This window comes from Euprymna scolopes, chromosome 45 (assembly GCF_053919585.1).
Source record: "Euprymna scolopes isolate OS-2025 chromosome 45, ASM5391958v1, whole genome shotgun sequence".
NCBI classification, from domain to species: Eukaryota; Metazoa; Mollusca; class Cephalopoda; order Sepiida; family Sepiolidae; genus Euprymna; species Euprymna scolopes.
This window is the reverse complement of record NC_136526.1, coordinates 39294200-39318954: the sequence shown is the minus strand read 5'-3', so window position 1 is coordinate 39318954 and position 24755 is coordinate 39294200. Positions and strand designations below refer to the sequence as shown.

The 24755-nt window shown below is 33.0% G+C and overlaps 1 protein-coding gene across 1 annotated transcript; it reads right to left on the bottom strand.

The window, feature by feature from the left end:
- Positions 1 to 10302: 10302 nt before the first annotated feature.
- On the bottom strand, positions 10303 to 21274 carry LOC145269080 (uncharacterized). The gene is made up of 5 exons (XM_080124677.1): positions 21217 to 21274; positions 20011 to 20166; positions 14588 to 14727; positions 11489 to 11628; positions 10303 to 10457 (listed from the first exon to the last, which is right to left on the bottom strand). Exons 1-5 carry the CDS (start codon positions 21221 to 21223, stop codon positions 10331 to 10333), a joined length of 570 nt encoding a protein of 189 aa, XP_079980803.1. The 5' UTR covers positions 21224 to 21274; the 3' UTR covers positions 10303 to 10330.
- Between the last annotated feature and the right edge of the window lie 3481 nt (positions 21275 to 24755).

Genomic DNA, 24755 nt, shown 5'->3' with positions numbered 1-24755 from the left:
CTGAATCTAATGTGAAACTATTTAAAATAAAGCCCGTACCGAATCGTCTTTTTTATTCGTGTTCTGACTCGGGAATCTTTATATCTGTTTTCCGGCTCCGGAATAGTTTTATTTGTGTTCAGACTCGGGAATCTAATAAGTTGTGTTCCGACTCGGGATTCTTTTTATTTGTGTTCACACTCGGGAATCTTTTTATTTGTGTTCACACTCGGGAATCTTCTTATTTGTGTTCACACTCGGGTATCTTTATTTGTGTTCCGACTCGGGAATCTTTTTATTTGTGTTCACACTCGGGAATCTTCTTATTTGTGTTCACACTCGGGTATCTTTATTTGTGTTCCGACTCGGGAATATTTTTATTTGTGTTCACACTCGGGAATCTTCTTATTTGTGTTCACACTCGGGTATCTTTATTTGTGATCCGACTCGGGAATCTTTTTATTTGTGTTCACACTCGGGAATCTTTTTATTTGTGTTCACACTCGGGAATCTTTTTGTTTGTGTTCTGACTCGGGAATCTTTTTATTTGTGTTCTGACTCGGGAATCTCATAATTTGTGTTCACACTCGGGAATCTTTTTATTTGTGTTAACACTCAGGAATCTTTTCATTTGTGTTCCAACTCGGGAATCTTTTTATATTATATTTGACACGGGAATCTTTTTATCTTTGTTCTTATTCGGGAATCTTTTTTATTTGTGTTCTGACTCGGGAATCTTTTTATTATTGTTGTGAATCGGGGATGTTTTCATTCATATTTGAGGCGGAAATTTTTGTTATTCGTGTTCTGATTCACGAATCTTATATTCATGTTCTGACTCTGGAATCTATTTTTCATATACAAATTCAGGAACCTTTTTATGCATGGTTTTACCCTGTAATCATTTTATTCGTGTTCTGATACAGAAATGTTTTTATGTTTCAACGTGTTCTGATTAAGGATTTTTTTTTATTCGTGTTCAAACTCGGAAATCTTTTTATTCGTTTTCCAACTCGGGAAACTTGTGCTTCATTTTGAAAATGGGTTGATATGCCATAAAACCATGCAAAGTAAATGGCTGGGTTGCACCTGACATTAAATGTGTCTAACTTGACTTTCCACTCAAATAGAGATTCGCCATTTTGATCCCGTTCAGATATATACATGAAGAATACTCTTATTAACGTGCTAGTGCGAAGATCTGAGTGGCGACAAATTGTCGGGTGTCAGCGTTCTTGTTTCTATTAACGTACTAGTGCAAAGATCTGAGTTAAATGAAATAGATTAAAAATGGCTCGGCAAAGTTGTATCTGAACTTTTTATTCTATGAAACTTAAGATTAATAAAACGAAATAATCGAGACCCGTGGAAATGCCACGGCGAATATTACGAATTCAATAGAATAAAACGGAAGAATATTCAACAAATAGGAAATTTAATAAAACATATCATAAAAACTGAATCTAATGTGAAACTATTTAAAATAAAGCCCGTACCGAATCGTCTTTTTTATTCGTGTTCTGACTCGGGAATCTTTATATCTGTTTTCCGGCTCCGGAATAGTTTTATTTGTGTTCAGACTCGGGAATCTTTTTATTTGTGTTCACACTCGGGAATCTTCTTATTTGTGTTCACACTCGGGTATCTTTATTTGTGTTCCGACTCGGGAATATTTTTATTTGTGTTCACACTCGGGAATCTTCTTATTTGTGTTCACACTCGGGTATCTTTATTTGTGTTCCGACTCGGGAATATTTTTATTTGTGTTCACACTCGGGAATCTTCTTATTTGTGTTCACACTCGGGTATCTTTATTTGTGATCCGACTCGGGAATCTTTTTATTTGTGTTCACACTCGGGAATCTTTTTATTTGTGTTCACACTCGGGAATCTTCTTATTTGTGTTCACACTCGGGTATCTTTATTTGTGATCCGACTCGGGAATATTTTTATTTGTGTTCACACTCGGGAATCTTCTTATTTGTGTTCACACTCGGGTATCTTTATTTGTGTTCCGACTCGGGAATATTTTTATTTGTGTTCACACTCGGGAATCTTCTTATTTGTGTTCACACTCGGGTATCTTTATTTGTGATCCGACTCGGGAATCTTTTTATTTGTGTTCACACTCGGGAATCTTTTTATTTGTGTTCCGACTCGGGAATATATTTATTTGTGTTCAGACTCGGGAATCTTTTAATTTGTGTTCTGACTCGGGAATCTTTTTATTTGTGTTCCGACTCGGGAATCTTTTTATTTGTGTTCCGACTCGGGAATATATTTATTTGTGTTCAGACTCGGGAATCTTTTAATTTGTGTTCTGACTCGGGAATCTGTTTATTTGTGTTCCGACTCGGGAATATATTAATTTGTGTTCAGACTCGGGAATCTTTTAATTTGTGTTCTGACTCGGGAATCTTTTTATTTGTGTTCCGACTCGGGAATCTTTTTATTTGTGTTCCGACTCGGGAATCTTTTTATTTGTGTTCCGACTCAGGAATCTTTTTATTTGTGTTCCGACTCGGGAATATATTTATTTGTGTTCAGACTCGGGAATCTTTTAATTTGTGTTCCGACTCGGGAATCTTTTTATTTGTGTTCCGACTCGGGAATATATTTATTTGTGTTCAGACTCGGGAATCTTTTAATTTGTGTTCTGACTCGGGAATCTTTTTATTTGTGTTCCGACTCGGGAATATATTTATTTGTGTTCAGACTCGGGAATCTTTTAATTTGTGTTCTGACTCGGGAATCTTTTTATTTGTGTTCCGACTCGGGAATCTTTTTATTTGTGTTCAGACTCGGGAATATATTTATTTGTGTTCAGACTCGGGAATCTTTTAATTGGTGTTCTGACTCGGGAATCTTTTTATTTGTGGTCCGACTCGGGAATATCTTTATTTGTGTTCCGACTCGGGAATATATTTATTTGTGTTCAGACTCGGGAATCTTTTTATTTGTGTTCCGACTCGGGAATATATTTATTTGTGTTCAGACTCGGGAATCTTTTAATTTGTGTTCTGACTCGGGAATCTTTTTATTTGTGTTCCGACTCGGGAATATATTTATTTGTGTTCAGACTCGGGAATCTTTTAATTTGTGTTCTGACTCGGGAATCTTTTTATTTGTGTTCCGACTCGGGAATCTTTTTATTTGTGTTCAGACTCGGGAATATATTTATTTGTGTTCAGACTCGGGAATCTTTTAATTTGTGTTCTGACTCGGGAATCTTTTTATTTGTGTTCCGACTCGGGAATCTTTTTATTTGTGTTCCGACTCGGGAATATATTTATTTGTGTTCAGACTCGGGAATCTTTTAATTTGTGTTCTGACTCGGGAATCTTTTTATTTGTGTTCCGACTCGGGAATATATTTATTTGTGTTCCGACTCGGGAATATATTTATTTGTGTTCAGATTCGGGAATCTTTTTATTTGTGTTCCGACTCGGGAATCTTTTTATTTGTGTTCAGACTCGGGAATCTTTTAATTTGTGTTCTGACTCGGGAATCTTTTTATTTGTGTTCACACTCGGGAATCTTTTTATTTGTGTTCACACTCGGGAATCTTCTTATTTGTGTTCACACTCGGGTATCTTTATTTGTGATCCGACTCGGGAATCTTTTTATTTGTGTTCACACTCGGGAATATTTTTATTTGTGTTCACACTCGGGAATCTTTTTATTTGCGTTCACACTCGGGAATCTTTTTATTTGTGTTCACACTCGGGTATCTTTATTTGTGATCCGACTCGGGAATCTTTTTATTTGTGTTCACACTCGGGAATATTTTTATTTGTGTTCACACTCGGGAATCTTTTTATTTGTGTTCACACTCGGGAATCTTTTTATTTGTGTTCACACTCGGGTATCTTTATTTGTGATCCGACTCGGGAATCTTTTTATTTGTGTTCCGACTCGGGAATATATTTATTTGTGTTCAGACTCGGGAATCTTTTAATTTGTGTTCTGACTCGGGAATCTTTTTATTTGTGTTCCGACTCGGGAATATATTTATTTGTGTTCAGACTCGGGAATCTTTTAATTTGTGTTCTGACTCGGGAATCTTTTTATTTGTGTTCCGACTCGGGAATCTTTTTATTTGTGTTCAGACTCGGGAATATATTTATTTGTGTTCAGACTCGGGAATCTTTTAATTGGTGTTCTGACTCGGGAATCTTTTTATTTGTGGTCCGACTCGGGAATATCTTTATTTGTGTTCTGACTCGGGAATATATTTATTTGTGTTCCGACTCGGGAATCTTTTTATTTGTGTTCCGACTCGGGAATATATTTATTTGTGTTCAGACTCGGGAATCTTTTAATTTGTGTTCTGACTCGGGAATCTTTTTATTTGTGTTCCGACTCGGGAATATATTTATTTGTGTTCCGACTCGGGAATATATTTATTTGTGTTCAGATTCGGGAATCTTTTTATTTGTGTTTCGACTCGGGAATCTTTTTATTTGTGTTCAGACTCGGGAATCTTTTAATTTGTGTTCTGACTCGGGAATCTTTTTATTTGTGTTCCGACTCGGGAATCTTTTTATTTGTGTTCCGACTCGGGAATATATTTATTTGTGTTCAGACTCGGGAATCTTTTAATTTGTGTTCTGACTCGGGAATCTTTTTATTTGTGTTCCGACTCGGGAATATATTTATTTGTGTTCAGACTCGGGAATCTTTTTATTTATGTTCTGACTCGGGAATCTTTTTATTTGTGTTCCGACTCGGGAATATATTTATTTGTGTTCAGACTCGGGAATCTTTTAATTTGTGTTCTGACTCGGCAATCTTTTTATTTGTGTTCCGACTCGGGAATCTTTTTATTTGTGTTCCGACTCGGGAATATATTTATTTGTGTTCAGACTCGGGAATCTTTTAATTTGTGTTCTGACTCGGGAATCTTTTTATTTGTGTTCCAACTCGGGAATATATCTATTTGTGTTCAGACTCGGGAATCTTTTAATTTGTGTTCTGACTCGGGAATCTTTTTATTTGTGTTCCGACTCGGGAATATATTTATTTGTGCTCAGACTCGGGAATCTTTTAATTTGTGTTCTGACTCGGGAATCTTTTTATTTTTTGTTCACACTCGGGAATCTTTTTAATTTTTGTTCACACTCGGGAATCTTTTTATTTGTGTTGATACTCGGGAATCTTTTAATTTCTGTTCTGACTCGGAATCTTTTTATTTGTGTCCACACTCGGAAATCTTTTTATTTGTGTCCACACTCGGGAATCGTTCTGTTCCGCTGTATTATAGTTCTTATGTGTGACATGACTAAAATTCATCATATCCAGTTATCCAATGTACAACCAGCTAATCGACAGCCTATACATTTATTGAGACATGCGATAAGCGGTAATTGTCCACAGACGAACTGTTCCGCTGTATCACATTTCTGAATTTTGTCTAGACTAAATTCATCAGAGCCAGTTATCGAATTGATAACCAGCTAATCGACAGTCGACACTTTTACTGAGTCATGCTATTATAACTAACTTTCCACAGACGGACCGTTTCGCTGTATCACGGTTCTTAAGTGTGACTAGACCAACACTTATAAGAATAAGTAATCGAATTGACAACCAGCTAATCAACATCTGGCATTTATCTGAGTCATGTTATTATCGCTAATCGTCCACAGACGGACTGTTTTGCTGTATCACAGTTCTTAAGTTTGAATAGACTAAAACTTGTAAGAGGGAGTCATCGAATTTACACCCAGGTAATTAAATCCAACACTTTTACTGAGTTAAGCTATTATCGCTAATTGTCCACAGACGGACTGTTTCGCTGTATCACAGTTCTTAAGTGTGACTAGACTAAAACCTATCAGAGGGAGTCATCGAATTTACAACCAGCTAATTCGACATTCGAAACTCTTACGGAGTGTTCCGCTGTATCACACTTCTTATGTGTGACTAGACTAAACTTATTACAGCCAGTTATCGAATTTACAACCAGCTAATCGACATCGATGTAAACCTTAATGCCCCAATTCTACTTGGTTTAAAACAATGATAATACTGTGTAACTGCAGTAAAATGACATAGCTTTTGATTTTTGTTTGGAGATGATTAAATATATTTATATCGTTTATGAGCTTTAAAAATATATATTTGTTATAAGCTCAAGGATGGAATACTGTTGCCACATTTGGGCAGGAGCTGCTAGAAAGGACTTGGCCTGCCTTGATAGAGTTCAAAATAGACTTCGTAGCTTCGTAGGAGATGTCCTTTTCTCTTCCTTGCAACCTCTATATCACAGAAGAGATGTTGCGAGTTTGTCTCTGATGTATCGTTATTTTCATGGAAAGTGTTCGACTGAGCTTCAATCTATGGTCCCCCTCGCCAAACTTTCACAAGAAACACTCGTCTAGCTGTAAACACTATCAATAATTCCCGCCACTCTTTATCTGTGCCTAAACCTAAACGTAGAACCATGAACAAAGCTTCTTTCTTAGAACTGCACGCCTGTGGAATTGTCTTCCGTTTTCCTGCTTTCCGGCTGACTACAATATGGTTGTCTTCAAGTCTAATGTAAATAAGTTCTTGATGAGCCGTTGCATATAAGTTATCAAATTTACCAAATTTTCATTACTAATGATTACTATATTGTCCAATTTCTACTGTACACTCTTTAACCCTTATCCTTGAGTGGCCTCTTGGCCTTGATAATGTGTTGATGCCTATGTAAAAAAAAAAAAAAAAAAAGAAAGCTCGCTAAAATAAAAACTTAGTGATTAAAAATGATATGTTTAACTTTAACGACGTTGGTTGAAGTAATTCTTTTTAATTCGTGGTCGAGCGGCGAAAAGTCTATTTCAACGGACAACTTGAATCTTACACGTGCCGACAAGTTGTTTGCTGTCTTGTCACCGAGCAGGAAGAAGAAAGAAAGAATCGATTGAAGAGAGAAAGAGAGGAGGTGGGGAAGGGAAAGGGAGGAAGGGTCGAGTCCTTTGCACGTGCCAGGGTGCGGGGTCGAACGGAAGTTAAATGAAATAGATTACAAATGGCTCGGCAAAGTTGTATCTGAACTTGTTATTCTATGAAACTTAAGATTAATAAAACGAAATAATCGAGACCCGTGGAAATGCCACGGCGAATATTACGAATTCAATAAAACAAAACGGAAGAATAGTCAACAAATAGGAAATTTAATAAAACATAAAAACTGAATCTAATGTGAAAATATCTAAAATAAAGCCCGTACCGAATGATCTTTTTTATTCGTGTTCTGACTTGGGAATCTTTTTATTTTTTGTTCACACTCGGGAATCTTTTTATTTTTTGTTCACACTCGGGAATCTTTTTATTTGTATTCTGACTCGGGAATCTTTTTATTTGTGTTCTGACTCGGGAATCTTTTTATTTAATATTTTAGGGTCGGGGATCACTTTTCCATATTAATTTAACGTAAAATGCGCACCCACATATTGGCTATCAAGCGCTCAATGAGACATGCCAACCCTAGCATCTTTTCAAGTTTGGCGATCGAGGGGGGGGGGAAGGGAAAAACATGACAAATACAATTTGCTTTTTTTTTGTGGGAGGGGTGAGGGAGACGGGAATTTAAAACATAAAATAACGATAAATCTAATTCATTTTTATGAGACAACCCTGTACTTTTATCTAACAATTTCATAAACAAAATGAACCCCCACTTTGGGGAGGGGCATTACAATGACGAAAGATTTCATTTAATTGTTTTTGGAATTTATTTATTTAATTTTTTTTGCGATCGCACGGCCTTTGCTGCTATTTTTATTGAAACGAAAGTTTTAATTATTTATTTTTAATTATTTTTTTTTCCAGTGCTCAATATCCGGAGAAGAGTTTATTCTCTTTGTACTCCTTCTGCCGAAATATCTGGTGGAAAGGGTATTACATACTTCCTTTTTGGGGCGATGTTTTATTTTTGGGAATTGTTGTGGGGATATCCACGTTGCCTATGATGAAAGTGATTAGTATAGCAGGTGTGTTCCAATTGGAACTTAATGTCAACCCAGGCAACGCCGGGTACCCATGTTAGTATATATATATATATATATATATATATATATATATATATATATATATAAGATTTAAGAAATTGATACAGAAAATCTATTTAAATTAAAAAAAACAACAACTTAAAAACCTATAAGTAATGTTCTACAAAATTTTTATTATTCATCACATCTGCTCTGTTCTTCGCTGAAGGAACGATAGTGACCCTAAGTTGAAAATCAAATTCCCTAATCAGCTAATTATTTATTTGTAATTATTTTTTTTGAGGGGGGATCTTTCCAGTGCTCAATATCCGGAGAATAGTTTATTCTCTTTGTACTCCTTCTGCCGAGATATCTGGTGGAGAGGGTATTACATACTTCCTTTTTGGGGCGATGTTTTATTTTTGGGAATTGTTGTGGGGATATCCACGTTGCCTATGATGAAAGTGATTAGTATAGCAGGTGTGTTCCAATTGGAACTTCATGTCAACCCAGGCAACGCCGGGTACCCATGTTAGTATATATATATATATATATATATATATATATATATATATATATAAGATTTAAAAAATTGATACAGAAAATTTTTCGAAAGTAAAAAAAAAACAACTTAAAAACCTATAAGTAATGTTCTACAAAATTTTTATTATTCAACAAGGAATACAGATAAAACAAAAAAAAAAATCTGATTCCATGGAGTTTCGAAGAATGCAATTCTTCTCCTCTGAGGGAAAAAATTTGCAAAATATACAATAAATTTTGCAATGAAATGCATCACAGGACACAAATTATTTGGAGTGTATGGTATTTGCATAAAAAAGTCATTTAACAGTTTAAGACAGTTTATAGGGACTCTGGGAGATTGAGAAAACAAGTACCGGATAGATAGATATAAAATAGAGGGAGAGAGATAAAGAATATGATAAAAATCTAATGGGATACTAGTGGAAAGCAAGAAACGGAAAAAGGGGAGAAAAGTATATGATTAAAATCCAATGGCAGAGGTGGTAAAATCCAGAACAGGAAAAATCCATCTGTAAATCTGTTGAAATGCATTGGTAATCCATGAGAAAACAAAATGTAAATATAAATGTCCAGGGTAAAATGGAGCTTCAAGAAAAATCATCAGGTTGTGGAGAAATCAAGATATGCAAGTTTTTTTTTTTAAATAACGAATCAAGGAAGAAAAAAGGATATTAAAATGAAGATACCAAATGAAATCAAGGAAAGGGGTGGTGAGACAAAAAAAAAGAGAAAATTTATATATACAAAATACGGTAAATATATATATATATATATATATATATATATATATATATATATATATATACCACACTTTGGGGTAATTGCACCAAGTTCTGACCGTTCTCCTCTGTTCGCAAGGAGCATTTAGCTTCGAAATGCCATGGTCTAAAGTTTTTTTTCTTAGTTTTCCTTATTATTTTCCTTATTGTTCTGGTGATATAATAAAGTTATATATATATATGTATATATATATAATATATATATATATATAATAAAACGTATATATATATATATATATATATATATATATATATATATATATATATATATGTAGGTAGATAGATAGAACTATATCCGAATGTCACCCTTTTTCCATATTTAATTACGTTTTAATTAATTTTTAATTTTTATCCGGAAATGTAAAAATAATCAAAATAATCATCTATAATATAAATCTCACCTGTCCGTTTAAATGTATGTATGTATGTACGTATGCATGTATGTCTTGTATAAACTTTCGACAGAAGCGGCAGATTTTCACGAGATCGGTATCGTTTGGAAGCTCCAACCTTTGGACAACAAATATCGAAAAATTGGCTAAAAAACATTAATTAATTCACCCTTAACTGGGCACTTTTCTACAGGTGGGGGTCGTTTTTTTCGCCGATATTTTCGAAAGTCATCGCCTCTTTTCGAATGTCTAGCCTTTATTTAAACCCACGTCACTTCCGGTTTTGGCGATGAGCGCAACAACAAAGACGTCACGTTTTTTTTTCACATTCTTTTCCTTCTTCGCGGTACAGGTCCGAGCCAGCCTGCCTACTACCACTACTTTTTTTTTTGCTCAACACACATCAACAAACACCGGACAACGCCGGGCACCCAGGCTAGTATACATAAAAAATAACTTCTACTCTCCATAAATAATCAGCCTTTGCATTATCTCCCCCTTTCATGTTAATGTAGTATATGTTCCTTAAGTATGATATCATACTCCCAGACTTAAAAAAAAAAGAATAGGCGACAGGAAACTGTATGTATTTGCTAACATAAAAAAAATTACAAGAAACTGAACATGTTTTTTTTTTAATAACGAGAATTTTTATTTATACTTGTTCTTCAAAATCATAATATAAGTGACCACCGTCAGGTAAACTTTTACACTTTTTGTTGAAAAAGTCATATCTGCGGTAAATTTTGATTCTCCCCTCATGTTTTGGCATTACGGCGACCCTGAAAAAAAAAAGAATACAAAATTAAATATAAATAAAAACGAATTCAATGAAGACATTAGGGCATGCAAACGTCTAAAATATTGTCAGAATTATTGATAAAATTTAGTTATATATATTTAAATGGAGATAGGAAAATAGGTAAATATATAAATCTTAAAAAAAATACTTTCCAAGGATGAGACTCAGATAAAATATTTTCGATTGTTTTCTTTTCCTTATAAGGGAAATGGTTTCCATAATGTTTTATTGTTAAAGTGTTTTTTATTCAATAAGTCTGAAGAACAGCTTTTCTTGTGAAAATTTTTAAAAGACATAATGTTTGAATTTGTCCGAATAGTCTTGAAACAATTGTAACTAACGATGAAATACACTATTTGTTGCTATCCATCCATTCTTTGATGGCTTGGTTTTGTCAAAACAATATATGAATGCTCAATTATGAAATATGATAATTTTGTAGCTTACAGTTTAAGTCATCTCTTTTTGGCTTAAAATTTATTGGTATATGAACGATTACGGAATTTTCAATTATATAAACCCAGTAAAATTCGGAATACTACAAATAAGACGATATATATATATATATAATAGTCTATGTGCCTGTGTGCGTCTGTACATTTTCCTATCAAATTACTCTATCAATTAAAATTTCTGTCTAAACACTCAGGATTTTACATAGGGGTATTGAGATTTGATAAAATATTTTTCATCGGTTTTCGGCCAGAAATTTGGCTGTCAAGGTATCAAAATTAACCAATTTATACAGAGAGAGGGAGAGGGGAGAGAGTATTATTATATATATATATATATATATATATATATATATATATATATATATATATATATATAATTATTATTAAATGATAATAGTTTTTGTACTAACAGATATTAGTGTTTCATGTTTACGTAATCGTCAGTGTAGGGGTGACAATTTCTGCCGATCATGAGATTCGAACCCAGAACGTGTGTTTCAGGTCAGCAGGTACATGCGTATAATTGCTATGCATTTTAAAACATGAAAATACGTACGCATCTTCGATGTTGAAGTAAAGATTTTGTTTAGAGGATATTGCAGCAGCGCATGTAATATTGTCTAATGGACTTCGGTGCTTACTTTCCCCCAGCACAAGAACTTTATAGTCCTGATTGAATTCGTAAAGATATCCCTTCTGAAAAAAACAAAATAAAAGAGAAAAACACCAACAAAGAAATTCACAATCAAGCCATCTAGTTTATTTATTTGTCTATTAACCATCATAATATTATTAATCATATTTCTAATTATCATTTTTTCAAGTCACAATTTTTTATTCATCTTTATTAACCATCATAATATTATTAATCATATTTCTAATTATCATTTTTTCAAGTCACAATTTTTTATTCATCTTTATTAACCATCATAATATTATTAATCATATTTCTAATTATCATTTTTTCAAATCACAGTTTTTTAATCATCTTTATTAACCATCATAATATTATTAATCATATTTCTAATTATCATTTTTTCAAGTCACAATTTTTTATTCATCTTTATTAACCATCATAATATTATTAATCATATTTCTAATTATCATTTTTTCAAATCACAGTTTTTTAATCATCTTTATTAACCATCATAATATTATTAATCATATTTCTAATTATCATTTTTTCAAGTCACAATTTTTTATTCATCTTTATTAACCATCATAATATTATTAATCATATTTCTAATTATCATTTTTTCAAGTCACAATTTTTTAATCATCTTTATTAATCACCATCATAATATTAATCATATTTCTAATTATCATTTTTTTACAAATCACAATTTTTCATTCATCTTTATTAGCCATCATAATATTATTAATCATATTTCTAATTATCTTTTTTTCAAATCACAGTTTTTTAATCATCTTTATTAACCATCATAATATTATTAATCATATTTCTAATTATCATTTTTTCAAGTCACAATTTTTTAATCATCTTTATTAACCATCATAATATTATTAATCATATTTCTAATTATCATTTTTTCAAGTCACAATTTTTTAATCATCTTTATTAATCACCATCATAATATTAATCATATTTCTAATTATCATTTTTTTACAAATCACAATTTTTCATTCATCTTTATTAACCATCATAATATTATTAATCATATTTCTAATTATCATTTTTTCAAATCACAGTTTTTTAATCATCTTTATTAACCATCATAATATTATTAATCATATTTCTAATTATCATTTTTTCAAGTCACAATTTTTTATTCATCTTTATTAACCATCATAATATTATTAATCATATTTCTAATTATCATTTTTTCAAATCACAGTTTTTTAATCATCTTTATTAACCATCATAATATTAATCATATTTCTAATTATCATTTTTTCAAGTCACAATTTTTTAATCATCTTTATTAACCATCATAATATTATTAATCATATTTCTAATTATCATTTTTTCAAGTCACAATTTTTTAATCATCTTTATTAATCACCATCATAATATTAATCATATTTCTAATTATCATTTTTTTACAAATCACAATTTTTCATTCATCTTTATTAGCCATCATAATATTATTAATCATATTTCTAATTATCTTTTTCACAAATCACGTTAGCTATACAATAAGTAGGCATTTTCAAATTTTATACGAAACTAACGGACATTGTTCATAACAAATAGCTTCATTTGTATTGTTTTAATTGTTTGGACAATTATCTACATTTTGGGTGTTATTGGCACAATGTTTCGGTCGGTGAAACCTACGGCCTTCATCAGGTTGTAGGGTGTTCCGTAAATTATAAAGAAAAAAATAGGATAAATCCTCAAAGGTTACAAGGATATTTTTTAAGACGTTCCTATGATCCAATTTTTACTGAATCACTACGCTAATTATCAACATTAGTGTAAAAAATGTTTTACGAAACCGTTGATAGACATCTCATGTGTGTAAAAAAAAACAAAAAACAGTCCGGGCACATCCTCAAACCCAGTGTCAAAATTCTTTCAATGCAAAACATGGATTTCAAACCTGATTAAGGTCGTAGGTTTCAACGACTGAAACATTGTGCCAATAACACCTAAGATGTGAATAATTGTTCGAACAATCAACGCAATACAAACGTTCATACCTCATCTCCAAAATTCAGAATTACAAATAGCTTCATTCACTTTCACTGTTTTCTTAAATGCGACTAACGCGGCAACAACTTCATTTTTCGAGGATTAACAGATTTTAATTGATTGATTAAAAAGTTCTTATATCGATATTTTTAGAAACATTAATCGAGCTCCAAAATACAAATCTCCTTTTTCTCAAAATGAATGAAAAATAGACAAATATGAGGGTGGTTATTATTAAGCCTTACTTACACACAACTGTGTTTTCTACCATCTTTATCAGCACCCACGCCAGACACGTCGAGAACCTGAACAAATCTTACATGTCTCGCCTTCGTAAGTTGATGAAATAATAAATCTAGTTAGAGCTTAGAAACCAAGGTTCCTGGAAAGTCTGATCGGCATTCCCCGATAAGAGTGCCACAGGCGATTAGAAATAAACTAACCCCTTCTAAAAGAGAGAAGGCGAAGCTTGGCAGGACGGACCTCCTAGAACTGCACAGAACTGTCTTCTCACCGTAACAACATGGATCAGGTCATTACAGGAGTGGTCTGATTTCTACTGATTTTGGTCGCCGATGATAATGATCCCTATCCTTCGTTGATTGATGGAAATCGATTGTCAAATCAAGATACTAAACGATGGTTTTCACTTTCTGTCAGGTTATATTAACTAGAACAGTATCAGCTTCGTTTAAAAGTCATATATACATCAGGTCAGATTCAAAGTTTTTGAAACAGCATATTTATTGGCCAAATATATATATATTATTTTTAAAATATAATTAAAATAATAATTATCCACTACGACTCATCAGAGTGCTTGGATCTGATGATTCGACGAAACACGTTGCAGTGGATAATTATATTTTAAAATAATACACATGCCGCTCCCCATATATATATATATATATATATATATATATATATATATATATATATATATATATATATATATATATATATATATATATATATATACGTATGCAAATTGTTACAAACCTTCAGGAGATATATTATGTCATCTTCATAGTACCATATCGCACATTCGGGTTGGTACGTATGCTCGTTGGTATTTTTAATTTTTGAAAGTGGAAGAAATATCCCTCTGTAAGATGAAAAATAGACCCATATCCTGTCATCTGAAATATATTAAGACGAAATATTTTTACTTCAATTCTATAGAAAACCATTATTATTTAGTGTTATCAGCAAAAAAAAATTACTGCCGACCGAAATTTATAATAATAAAGAGAATATGAAGAAGAAGAATGTGAAAAAAGAAAAGGAGGAAGAAGAAATAGAAGAAGAGAAAGAAGAAGAAAAAATAGAATAGGAAGAAGAAGAAAAAAGAAGAAATAGAAGAAAAAGAAGAAGAAGAAGAAGAAGACAAAATAGGAGAAGAGGAAGAAGAAGAAAAGAAGAAATAGAAGAAGAAGAAGAAGAAGAAGAAGAAGAAGAAGAAGAAGAAAAAGAAGAGGGAGAAGAAAAAACAGAAGAAGAAATAGAGGAATAGGAAGAAGAAGAAGACAAAAAGAAAAAAATGAAGAAATAGAAGAAGAGGAAGAAGAACAAAAAAGAAAATAGAAGAAGAAGAAGAAGAAGAAGAAGAAGAAGAAAAAACAGAAGAAGAAATAGAGGAAGAGGAAGAAGAAGAAAAAAGAAGAAATAGAAGAAGAGGAAGAAGAAGAAAAAAGGAAATAGAAGAAGAAGAAGAAGAAGAAGGAGAAGAAGAAGAAGAAGAAGTAGAAGAAGAAACAGAGGAAGAGGAAGAAGAAGAAAAAAGAAGAAAAAGAAGAAATAGAGGAAGAGGAAGAAGAAGAAATAGAAGAAGAGGAAGAAGAAGAAAAAAGAAGAAAACGAGGAGGAGAGGAAGAAGAAAAAAGGAAATAGAAGAAGAAGAAGAAAAAAGGAATAGAAGAGGAAGAAGAAGAAAAAAAAGAAGAAATAGAGAAGAAGAAAAACAAGAAGAAATAGAAGAAGAGGAAGAAGAAAAAAAGAAGAAATAGAAGAAGAAGAAGAAGAAGAAGATTTAACCTGTATACAGACACCCTAGGACCTTTATTATTCCTAATATTCCTAAATGATCTACCCCTGATAAAACCGTCTCTAAGATGGGCATATTTGCTGATGACCCCACGCTCTATAACAGGCACTATGGGAAAACAAATGAACACATATCTAAGGAAATTGCAGAAACACTAGAGGAAGGCCTCCAATCTGTTGTGGAATAGGGACAAAAATGGATGGTCACATTCAATGCTTCCAAGAGTAAACTTGTTTTGGTCAATAATTGCAAGAAACCTCCTCTACCACCTATTGGCCAACAACACATTACCTGAAGTACTTCCTTTAATCTCCTCGGCATAACGTTCACAGGGAACATGAACAAATACATTGAGAGCCTTGCCAAGGCTGTTGCGAATAAGGTAAGCTCTCTCTACCGTGCTAGAAAATTACTTACGCCTGAAAGTATCCTGTGCCTCTATAAGGCCACCATTCGTCCATGTATAAAGTATTATTCTCACATTTGGGCTGTTGCATCTGCTGCTAGTCTCTCGCTCCTAGAAAGGATGCAAAAGAGAGTCGCCAGCCTGATAGGTCTTGAACTGTCATCTAAGCTTCAGCCCCTATCCCATCGACGGAATGTTGCATCCCTCTGCTTGTTTTACAAGTATTTTAATGGTGAAGCTCTGACGAACTACATGCACTTGTACCCCCTCGACATAAATACCGCGACAAATCTGACAAACAGCTAAATCCCACCCCTTCACAGTAGAGATCCCTAGGTGTAAGAAAGCCTTCTACTCCAGTAGTTTCTTATCCAGAACTTCTAGACTTTGGAACTCCCTTCCGGGATTCTGCTTTCCCAACGTTCAAGCGTAATGTGAACAGACAGTTCGCTACTTATCTCCCTTTATAATACCCCTGTAACTTACGTCCCCGATAGTAGCCTTCTGTTACATGATAAGGGCTGTTCCCTTTTCATGTAAGTATAAAAATAGAGAGATTAGTTAAAATGAAAATAAAATGAGAGAAAGCAGAAATCGAACCCTGGATATAAGTTTTAAAGAACAATAGGTTTAAATGGAATGTCCAGTAAATTGTTAATTCTGATGAAATAAATAATAAATAAACTATTCATTGTTAAAAGAATGTGGATAATAAAATATGGGTTAAATGAATTAGATATGTAGGTTGAATTCCTTTGTGAAAACAACAAGGAAAAAATAGGTTATTGAGAAATCAGAATGTTCAGAAACGTGCGACTCGCGCATGTTGCTGGCATGTGAATTGTGGTCACGTGGCCGGACATGTATGGATTTCTCAATATAGGAAGAGAGAATTAGTTAGTTAGTGAGTTAGTGAGAAACTGAGAGGGAGTTTGAGAACGACAGACGATAGTCTGGAGTTTGGAATTCGAACGTCTAGGAAGCGAGACGGTCACTTTGAAACTTAATATGTGAAGCTTTGAATTCTTGGACGCAAATCCCTCAATCGGTCAGGGAAGAATAAATGTTCAATGTGTTTTTATAACTGCCGTCTCCTGTGTCCATCATTACATGAAAAAGGTATTGTCTATTTATGTGTACAAACTATTTGAAATTCATCATCTAAAAAATATATGTGTTAGAAAGAAAATGTGTCTATTTATGTTATACAAACACTCCCGTTCATACGAACTGTCAAAGCATAAATGCCAACATGTAAATCCATCGGCATAAATGCAAACCTCTCAATTATCGGTCTGTCTATCTAGATAGCGAATCACCTCTCAAAGTTTATTTATATGTACACACACACTCTCTCTCTCTCTCTCTCTCTCTCTCTCTCTCTCTCTCTCTTTACATCTACGTGTTAATGTCCACATCTCTAATAATGTTAATGTCTCCATATCTCCCATCTCTTCACACACATGAACTCTCCTAAGACTGTCTATCACTCTAAGACACTTATCCTTCATAACATGAACTACAAAAGAACATTCATCATCTTAAGTATAATAATGGAAGATAACATATAACACTTCTACTTCAAAATGGACCTGTGCTTTGTTTGGGGTGAAAATTTAATTGTAAAAAGTCAGGAATGATGGAAAGGCTGATGATGAGACTAATAACTTAAACTTTGCTGGAATCATGCGGAAGAATACAAAAAACGTGGGACGGATCACTGTTCCTTTATTTCCGAAATAACAATGTTTTTATTTAAATTCTAGAGAAAACCATTATGTTTAGCCGTTATCAGCAAAATCACCGTCGACCGAAAGTGAGAAGAAGAAGAAGAAGAAGAAGAAGAAGAAGAAGAAGAAGAAAATTATCGAATAAAATTGTGCTGACAATTTTGGAATACTTATTGTCACTCACTATTTAATTTGCATTCAGAAACGAAATCTACACTTCGGGATGTCAATTTTCTTTTATTTACAAAATAAAAAAAAATGCCAATGAAAAAAGTTCCCTTACAAAAAATAAAAAAAACAAACACACATGTTAATGTTTATAAGCGATATTTTTAGGTTCATAAAATCATGAGTTATCTTTTCACGGACTGTAACCATTAAAATCTGTTCTCTGTGTCCTGCTTCCTTGGCTGAACGAAGATGCTGAAGTTTCTATGCAATATGAATAGACTTCTCGATTATCTCTTCGCGTAGAAAAACAGTATAATTCTTGAAGCGTCATATATTAGAAGTCATCACCTTACTATAAATAGCATTCGAGAAAAGCAGCAATATGTTAAAATGCCTTGCGTAGTGCCTAAGGGACGGACTTTGCCAACAGTGCAAACGAACTTGCTGATTTTAATAATCGAATTTTTAATCGATCTATATTTTTAATCGACTTTTCATCGACTTTATAGATTTTAACTTACAATCACCTGAGGCGGTTTAATGCATGTTTTCCTTTTCAATTTTTATTTTCCATTTTCGTTCCTTCGCACTTTTGCTTCCTCAACACCTAAAGCTGATTCGTGGACGAATCGAAAGCGCTCGTCACAGTAACAACTATGGAATCTTCATTAATATTTTCAATCTTGATATAAAACAGATTATACGGAAAATCGAAACATCGAAAACAAGTAATCATAAAGCAAAGTGTCTCCGTTGCATTTATTAATGTTTGCTTGAATGAAAAAATTCTGCCTAAATATGCCAATGTCAAATATATATATGAAAGTGGCATATTTAGGCAGCATTTTCCCATCTAAGCAAACGTTGAATGCAACGGAGACATCTGGCTTCATGACTTAAAAAAAAATTTTTTTTTCGATTTTCCGTAAAGTCATTTTCATATCAAAATCGAAAATATTAATAAAGGTTCCATAGCTGTTACTGTCACGAGCGGTCTCGATTCGTTCACGAATCATCCTCAGGTGTTAAGTAAAGGGCGAAGGAGCGAAAATGGAAAGAATGTGTATTCATGAGAAGAAAACACTTTCTATAAATATAAATATCTTATGAATATGTCTCGAAAAAGGTTAGAAAACTTACTGGAATTTGAATGGTGATCGTGTTTCATGTTGTACAATATTCCTACCCAAAGGATTAAATGATATTTAGAAATAGACTTACCTTTAAATAAATATGCTTTAAAAGAATAATGAAATGGAATAATTCACAACTTCACAAGAAAAAAGTGAAGGAGTTCAAATAATATTATTAAAAGAAAAATAAGATGTGAGTAGAAAAAAAGAAATTGATTTTACACACGACTGTCAAGGCTGGACTGACTTTATATATATATATATATATATATATATATATATATATATATATATATATATATATATACCAATGAGTGCCTTCAATGTTTTGTCTGCTTGGGGGTGTGCAAGTCGCTGGCAGGACTAAAAAGTCATCTTCGGGCACATGGACTTTCAATGACTGAAAGACTGGCACTCCTCTGACAATACGTCGCAATCACTATACATATATATATATACATACATATATATACATATATATGTATATATATATGTATACATATATATATACATATATATATGTGAGTACATATATATACACATATATACATATATATATACATATATATATATGCATATATATATGTATACATATATATATACATATATATATATATATGCATGCATATATATATATATATATGTATGTATGTATGTATATATATATAATATTGTTCGTTTGAGAGGAACAGTAGTAAAAATATGTATACTTCGATTAAATTGTAAGAAGTTTAATTCAAATCATATTTGATAGTTCACGCCATTAATACCCGGGAGATTTATTCATGATAAGAAAAAAACTTCTATAAATGTCTTAGAATCTTATGAATGTGCTTCAAAAAGAATACGAAAAGTTACTGAAATTGAATGGTGATCGTATTTAATGCTGTATAATATTCCTACCCAGAAGATTAAATGATATTTTGAAAACGACTTACCTTTAAATAAATATGCTTTAAAAGTCTTTTCAGAATGTGCTGCTGCTTGTACCCATTCGGGACCTCCAGGGAAAAGGGATTGGACACTTTTCTTTGTTCCATTTCTTTCCTCAATAACGTCACCTTTATCGACGAACAAAACGACTTTTCCGTAAACTAAAATTGAAAAATAATTAAAACGTTTTTAAAACTTGTTCTATGCATATAAAAAAATTGGGCTTAAACTTTGAGCTGCGATTTTGTCACGCATTTGAAAATATTCGATTCTTAAGGGTTCAGTTATTACTCGTTTTACCATTATGTTGTTTTAAAACTAATAAAGTAAATCAATATTAAGTTGATTTTTGGTTGTTACTTTCTGTTGGTGATTATTTGCTATTCTTGGTAAATATAGTAAGTTTCAATCCAAGCAAGCTGTGTCCTGCCTGGTGATATGGACAGTGTCACTGCTTCTTACTCATATCCCAATGCCATGCCCACGGAAACCATTCCAGCTAAAGGGTTATAATTTGTGAAAAGATGATTTAAAAGTTCAATCATTAGAAGTCTGATATCTGGATCTCCTTACACATTGCGCATGTTTTCGTCTTCAATGTTGCTTTTGACAATTCTTTTAAAACTCGATCAAAATTTTTTTTATATCGAGACAACACTTGCAAAACATAATGATTTTTCTTCCCTGCAACCTCTCGCCCACAGAAGGGACGCTGCAAGCCTGTTTTTATTTTATCGTTAATTCCATGGCAAGCGCTCGTCTTAGATCCAATCTCTACCCCCCTTGCCAATCTTTAACAAAAAACACTAGTCTAGCTGAAACCACTGTCAGTAATTTTCCCCACTCTTTATCTGTGCCTAAATCAAAACGTTAGGGAATTCCAAAGTCTAGCGGTTCTGGGGAAGAAACTACTGGAGTAGAAAGCTCTTACATCTAGGGATCTCTAATGAGTAGTGGTGGGATTTAGCTGCTTGTCGGGTTTGTCGAGAGTATTTATGTCGTGCTTGCAGTTCGTCAGAGCATTCACCATTAAAATACTTTTTTTTACATTTCGATGACAATAAAAATATAGGAACGTGAAATATTCGATGATCATCATTCAATCCCGGGCAACGTTGGGTCACACTTCTAGTCTCATATTTTTGCAGCATTCTATTTATACTGTACAAACCTCTAATCACCAGAAGGTTGTATAAAACACAAACACTTACCACTCATGGCCGCGTCGATGCTTTTAAATGTCTGATCGCAAAAACTAGCTGCTTCCTCATCTGTAAGCAGAGAGAAAAAAAACGTGATGATTAATATTACGTGTGAATATTTAAAAAAGAAAAGCGTGTGTAAATTGAAAATCCCCGTATAAAAATGAACAATTCTTCAATATGTCATAGATGACTTTGTAATATGTAAATAATAATAATCATAATAATAATATTAATAATAATAATATCGATATTTCATTCTGACTATCTTTTTCGTGTCTCTCCTACATATGTTACATGAAAGGGCTGTCCCCTTCTCATGTAAGTAAGAAGACCAACTAGATAAGTGAAAATGATATAAGGAAAAAGCTAGAATCGAACCCTGAAGGCAAGTGTTAAAGATAATGGAAACTGAAGTCTTAGGATTTCAGTCCATTGTTAATTCTATTAGAAATAGTTAAATATTGTTTATGTCAGAAAATCCGTCGATTCTTTTAGAAATATGGATATGAAATATGTCAGTTAAAGAATGGGCAATGCGAGTTAAAAAAATATTGTTTAAAAATAGGTTAGATATTAAACAATTAGAATTGAGGATTCTTTGTTTGCCAAAAGTGTGTTGGACAGACATATATGGATCCGCGTGGAAATTAATCACGTTATGGAACACACTTCTGACGTCATAAACGAAGGAGATTTCTCATTATAAGGATCTAGGGTTCGAAGTTAGAGAGTCAGTGAGAGCCGGAGAGAGAATCAGGAGAGGCCGAGAGGAAAGCTCCTTAGAAACGAAGGGATTAGTGTAGACTATGTAATTGAAAAGGCTTGGGTTCCTGAGCTCATCGCTCGGCCGGTTGAAGCCCCCTCGGTATTGTCATCATCATCGTAATCCCTGTATTACATGAACCCGTTAGATGTGCTTCTCCCAATATGAACTCCCGAAGAGAATATGAAGAAAAACGAGAGTTGGGGGGGGGTTTCTGATCGCGTAGCGTGGAATTAGCTAAAAGCTTCTTGATAAATAGTTTGAGTTTTCCCGATGTGTGGAGATTAATCAAGTTCCATTTATAACGATTTGTATACAGCCCACGCTTCTGGTCAGCACTCTGTTATTGGCCTAAACTTGGAACCAAGCCGCTGCATTGCTACTTTGGACTTTACGGACTGTGCATACAAATCTCTTGCGTTATTTATTGCTGGAATTCCTGAAGGCGGCTTTAGTCTCACTACATCTGTTACGTTGAAATCGATGGAAACAAATGATTTCTGTTCGCAATGGCAGTAGCACATTCTGGAGAGAACTACGGCTGGCTGTTAGTTTTTTTTCTGGATTTTTGGGGAAGTTGTGAAGCGGTCTCTACAGACAATTAACCATTCCATCAGGTTTGATACTATAGAGGACACGTTCTTTCTAAACATGGAACGCAGAGGGATATCTGATATAAATGTACGGAAGCTATCACAGTCAGCCACAGAGTATCGATATACTGTATGATGGAAAGGTACGTCTGAGGACTTATTACATTTCGTTTTTTATCTTAACTGAGACAACCGAGTGGTCAGAAGATCCCAGTGGAGACGGACAGGGCATGAACATAGCTCAGGGCAGAGAAAGGTCTAGGAGACTTGCATACTGACTATCAGTGTCGGGCACATGGGTGGCTTCGTGACAAATCTGAGTTAGGTCGTAAGCCATGGAGAAATCGTGACAGAACTTCCCTTCATCATCTGTCTTGTTTGAGTGAGTTAACCATTCCCCATGTTGAGCATTGAAGTCTCCACAAACGTGATTGTTAGTTAAGGTATGAGCAGACAGGATGTGGTAAATTTTCTCAGATACACTCTCAAAGATAGTAACTCCACTGTTGTGCGGCCAATAGAGGGCAAATATAAACGCATGTTGTAAGCAAGTGCAACCTGGAACCACATATAGAAAAATTTAGGGTCTTCACTGAAGATGTCTCTACATTGTTGATTACGTTAAGTTTGGGAAAATGAGTTAAAAAAAAAAAAAAACTATACAAAATACTGTTAGAAACCCACCGAATATATTTTCACGGTAATATATATTCTATGGGGTTTTTAACAGTACTTTGTATAGATTTTAAGGTTTAACTCATTTTTCCAAACTTAACGTATTCAGTGCTCTTACTAGATACCCAGCTCTAAGCCATTGCCATGATCTTTCATGAGCCACTTCTGCTATATCCTGGGAAGAACCTTCCATGCATTTTCTTCCTAGCCAGTTCCTCTGCCCTTTTTCTATCCATACGTTTCACATAATTATTGATTTTCAGTTTTTCACTTACGTGTTTTCGGCTTGATTAGCTCTACTATTCCATGCAGCAGACGTCTGTGCAAATCTAGGAGTACGCTGTCACGAAGATAAAGTCAAAAAGCAATCAAAAATGTTGCAGATGTCTGAATTTTATCTGTAAAATATGTACATCAACTTATTGTCTTCTTACAAACACTTAATTTATATATTTGTGTGTCTAGATCTTAAAGATAACTTATATTAATAAAGAAAAATCTTATGTAAATAAAGAAAAATAAATAATATTAATAAAGAAAAATATCTTATGTAAATAAAGAAAAATAACTTATATAAATAAAGAAGAATATCTTATGTAAATAAAGAAAAATAACTTATATAAATAAAGAAAAATAACTTATATAATTAAAGAAAAGTAATTAATATTAATAAAAAAATAAATTATATGAATAAAGAAAAATAATTTATATAAGTAAAGAAAAATAACTTATATTAAAAAAGAGAAATAACTTACATAGATAAAGGTAATTAATATGAATAAAGAAAAATAACTTATATAAATAAAGAAAAATAACTTACATTAATAAAGAAAAATAACTTATATAAAAAATAACTTATATAAATAAAAAAATAACTTATATAAATAAAGAAAAATATCTTACGTAAATAAAGAAAAATAAATTATATGAATAAAGAAACATAACTTATATAAAGAAAAATAACTTATATTAATAAAGAAAAATAATTTATATTAATAAAGAAAATAACTTATATTAATAAAGAAAAATAACTTACATTAATAAAGAATTCTAACTCGAGGTAGATAAAGCCAAAAACATCCACGCATTAATATCCAACGAAGGCCATCAACTCCCTGTATTTCTTTCTATAAAAGACAACACGCTATGCAACATACAAATATCTGTGCGTGAGGTCGCCAAGCTAATCAAGAACCTTGATTCCAGTAAAGCAACTGGCCCTAAGGGCATTCTAATTATAGTGTTAAAAAAGCTTCAACCAGAACTTGCCCCCATACTTACAAAACTGTTTAAACGTTGCCTTAAGGAGAAGTGCTTTCCAACACCCTCGAAAACCTCATCAGTATGCCCTGTATTTAAGAATTTAGGTGATAAGTCATCTCCCTCTCAGTACAGACTAATAAGTCTCCTGTGTGTCATGAGCAAGTTGCTGGAATCCATATTAAATAGAGAAGTAGTACAACCACCTCAGCAGTAATAACCTTCTTAGTGACATGCAATATCGTTTCCATTCT

Excerpts from the sequence above, each read along its gene's own strand:
- LOC145269080 (XM_080124677.1), bottom strand. Across the intron at positions 14,728-20,010 it reads TAAAGCATATTTATTTAAAG|ATGACAGGATATGGGTCTAT; the intron begins GTAAGTCGTTTT and ends AATATATTTCAG. Across the intron at positions 10,458-11,488 it reads TACTTCAACATCGAAGATGC|GGTCGCCGTAATGCCAAAAC; the intron begins GTACGTATTTTC and ends TTTTTTTTTCAG.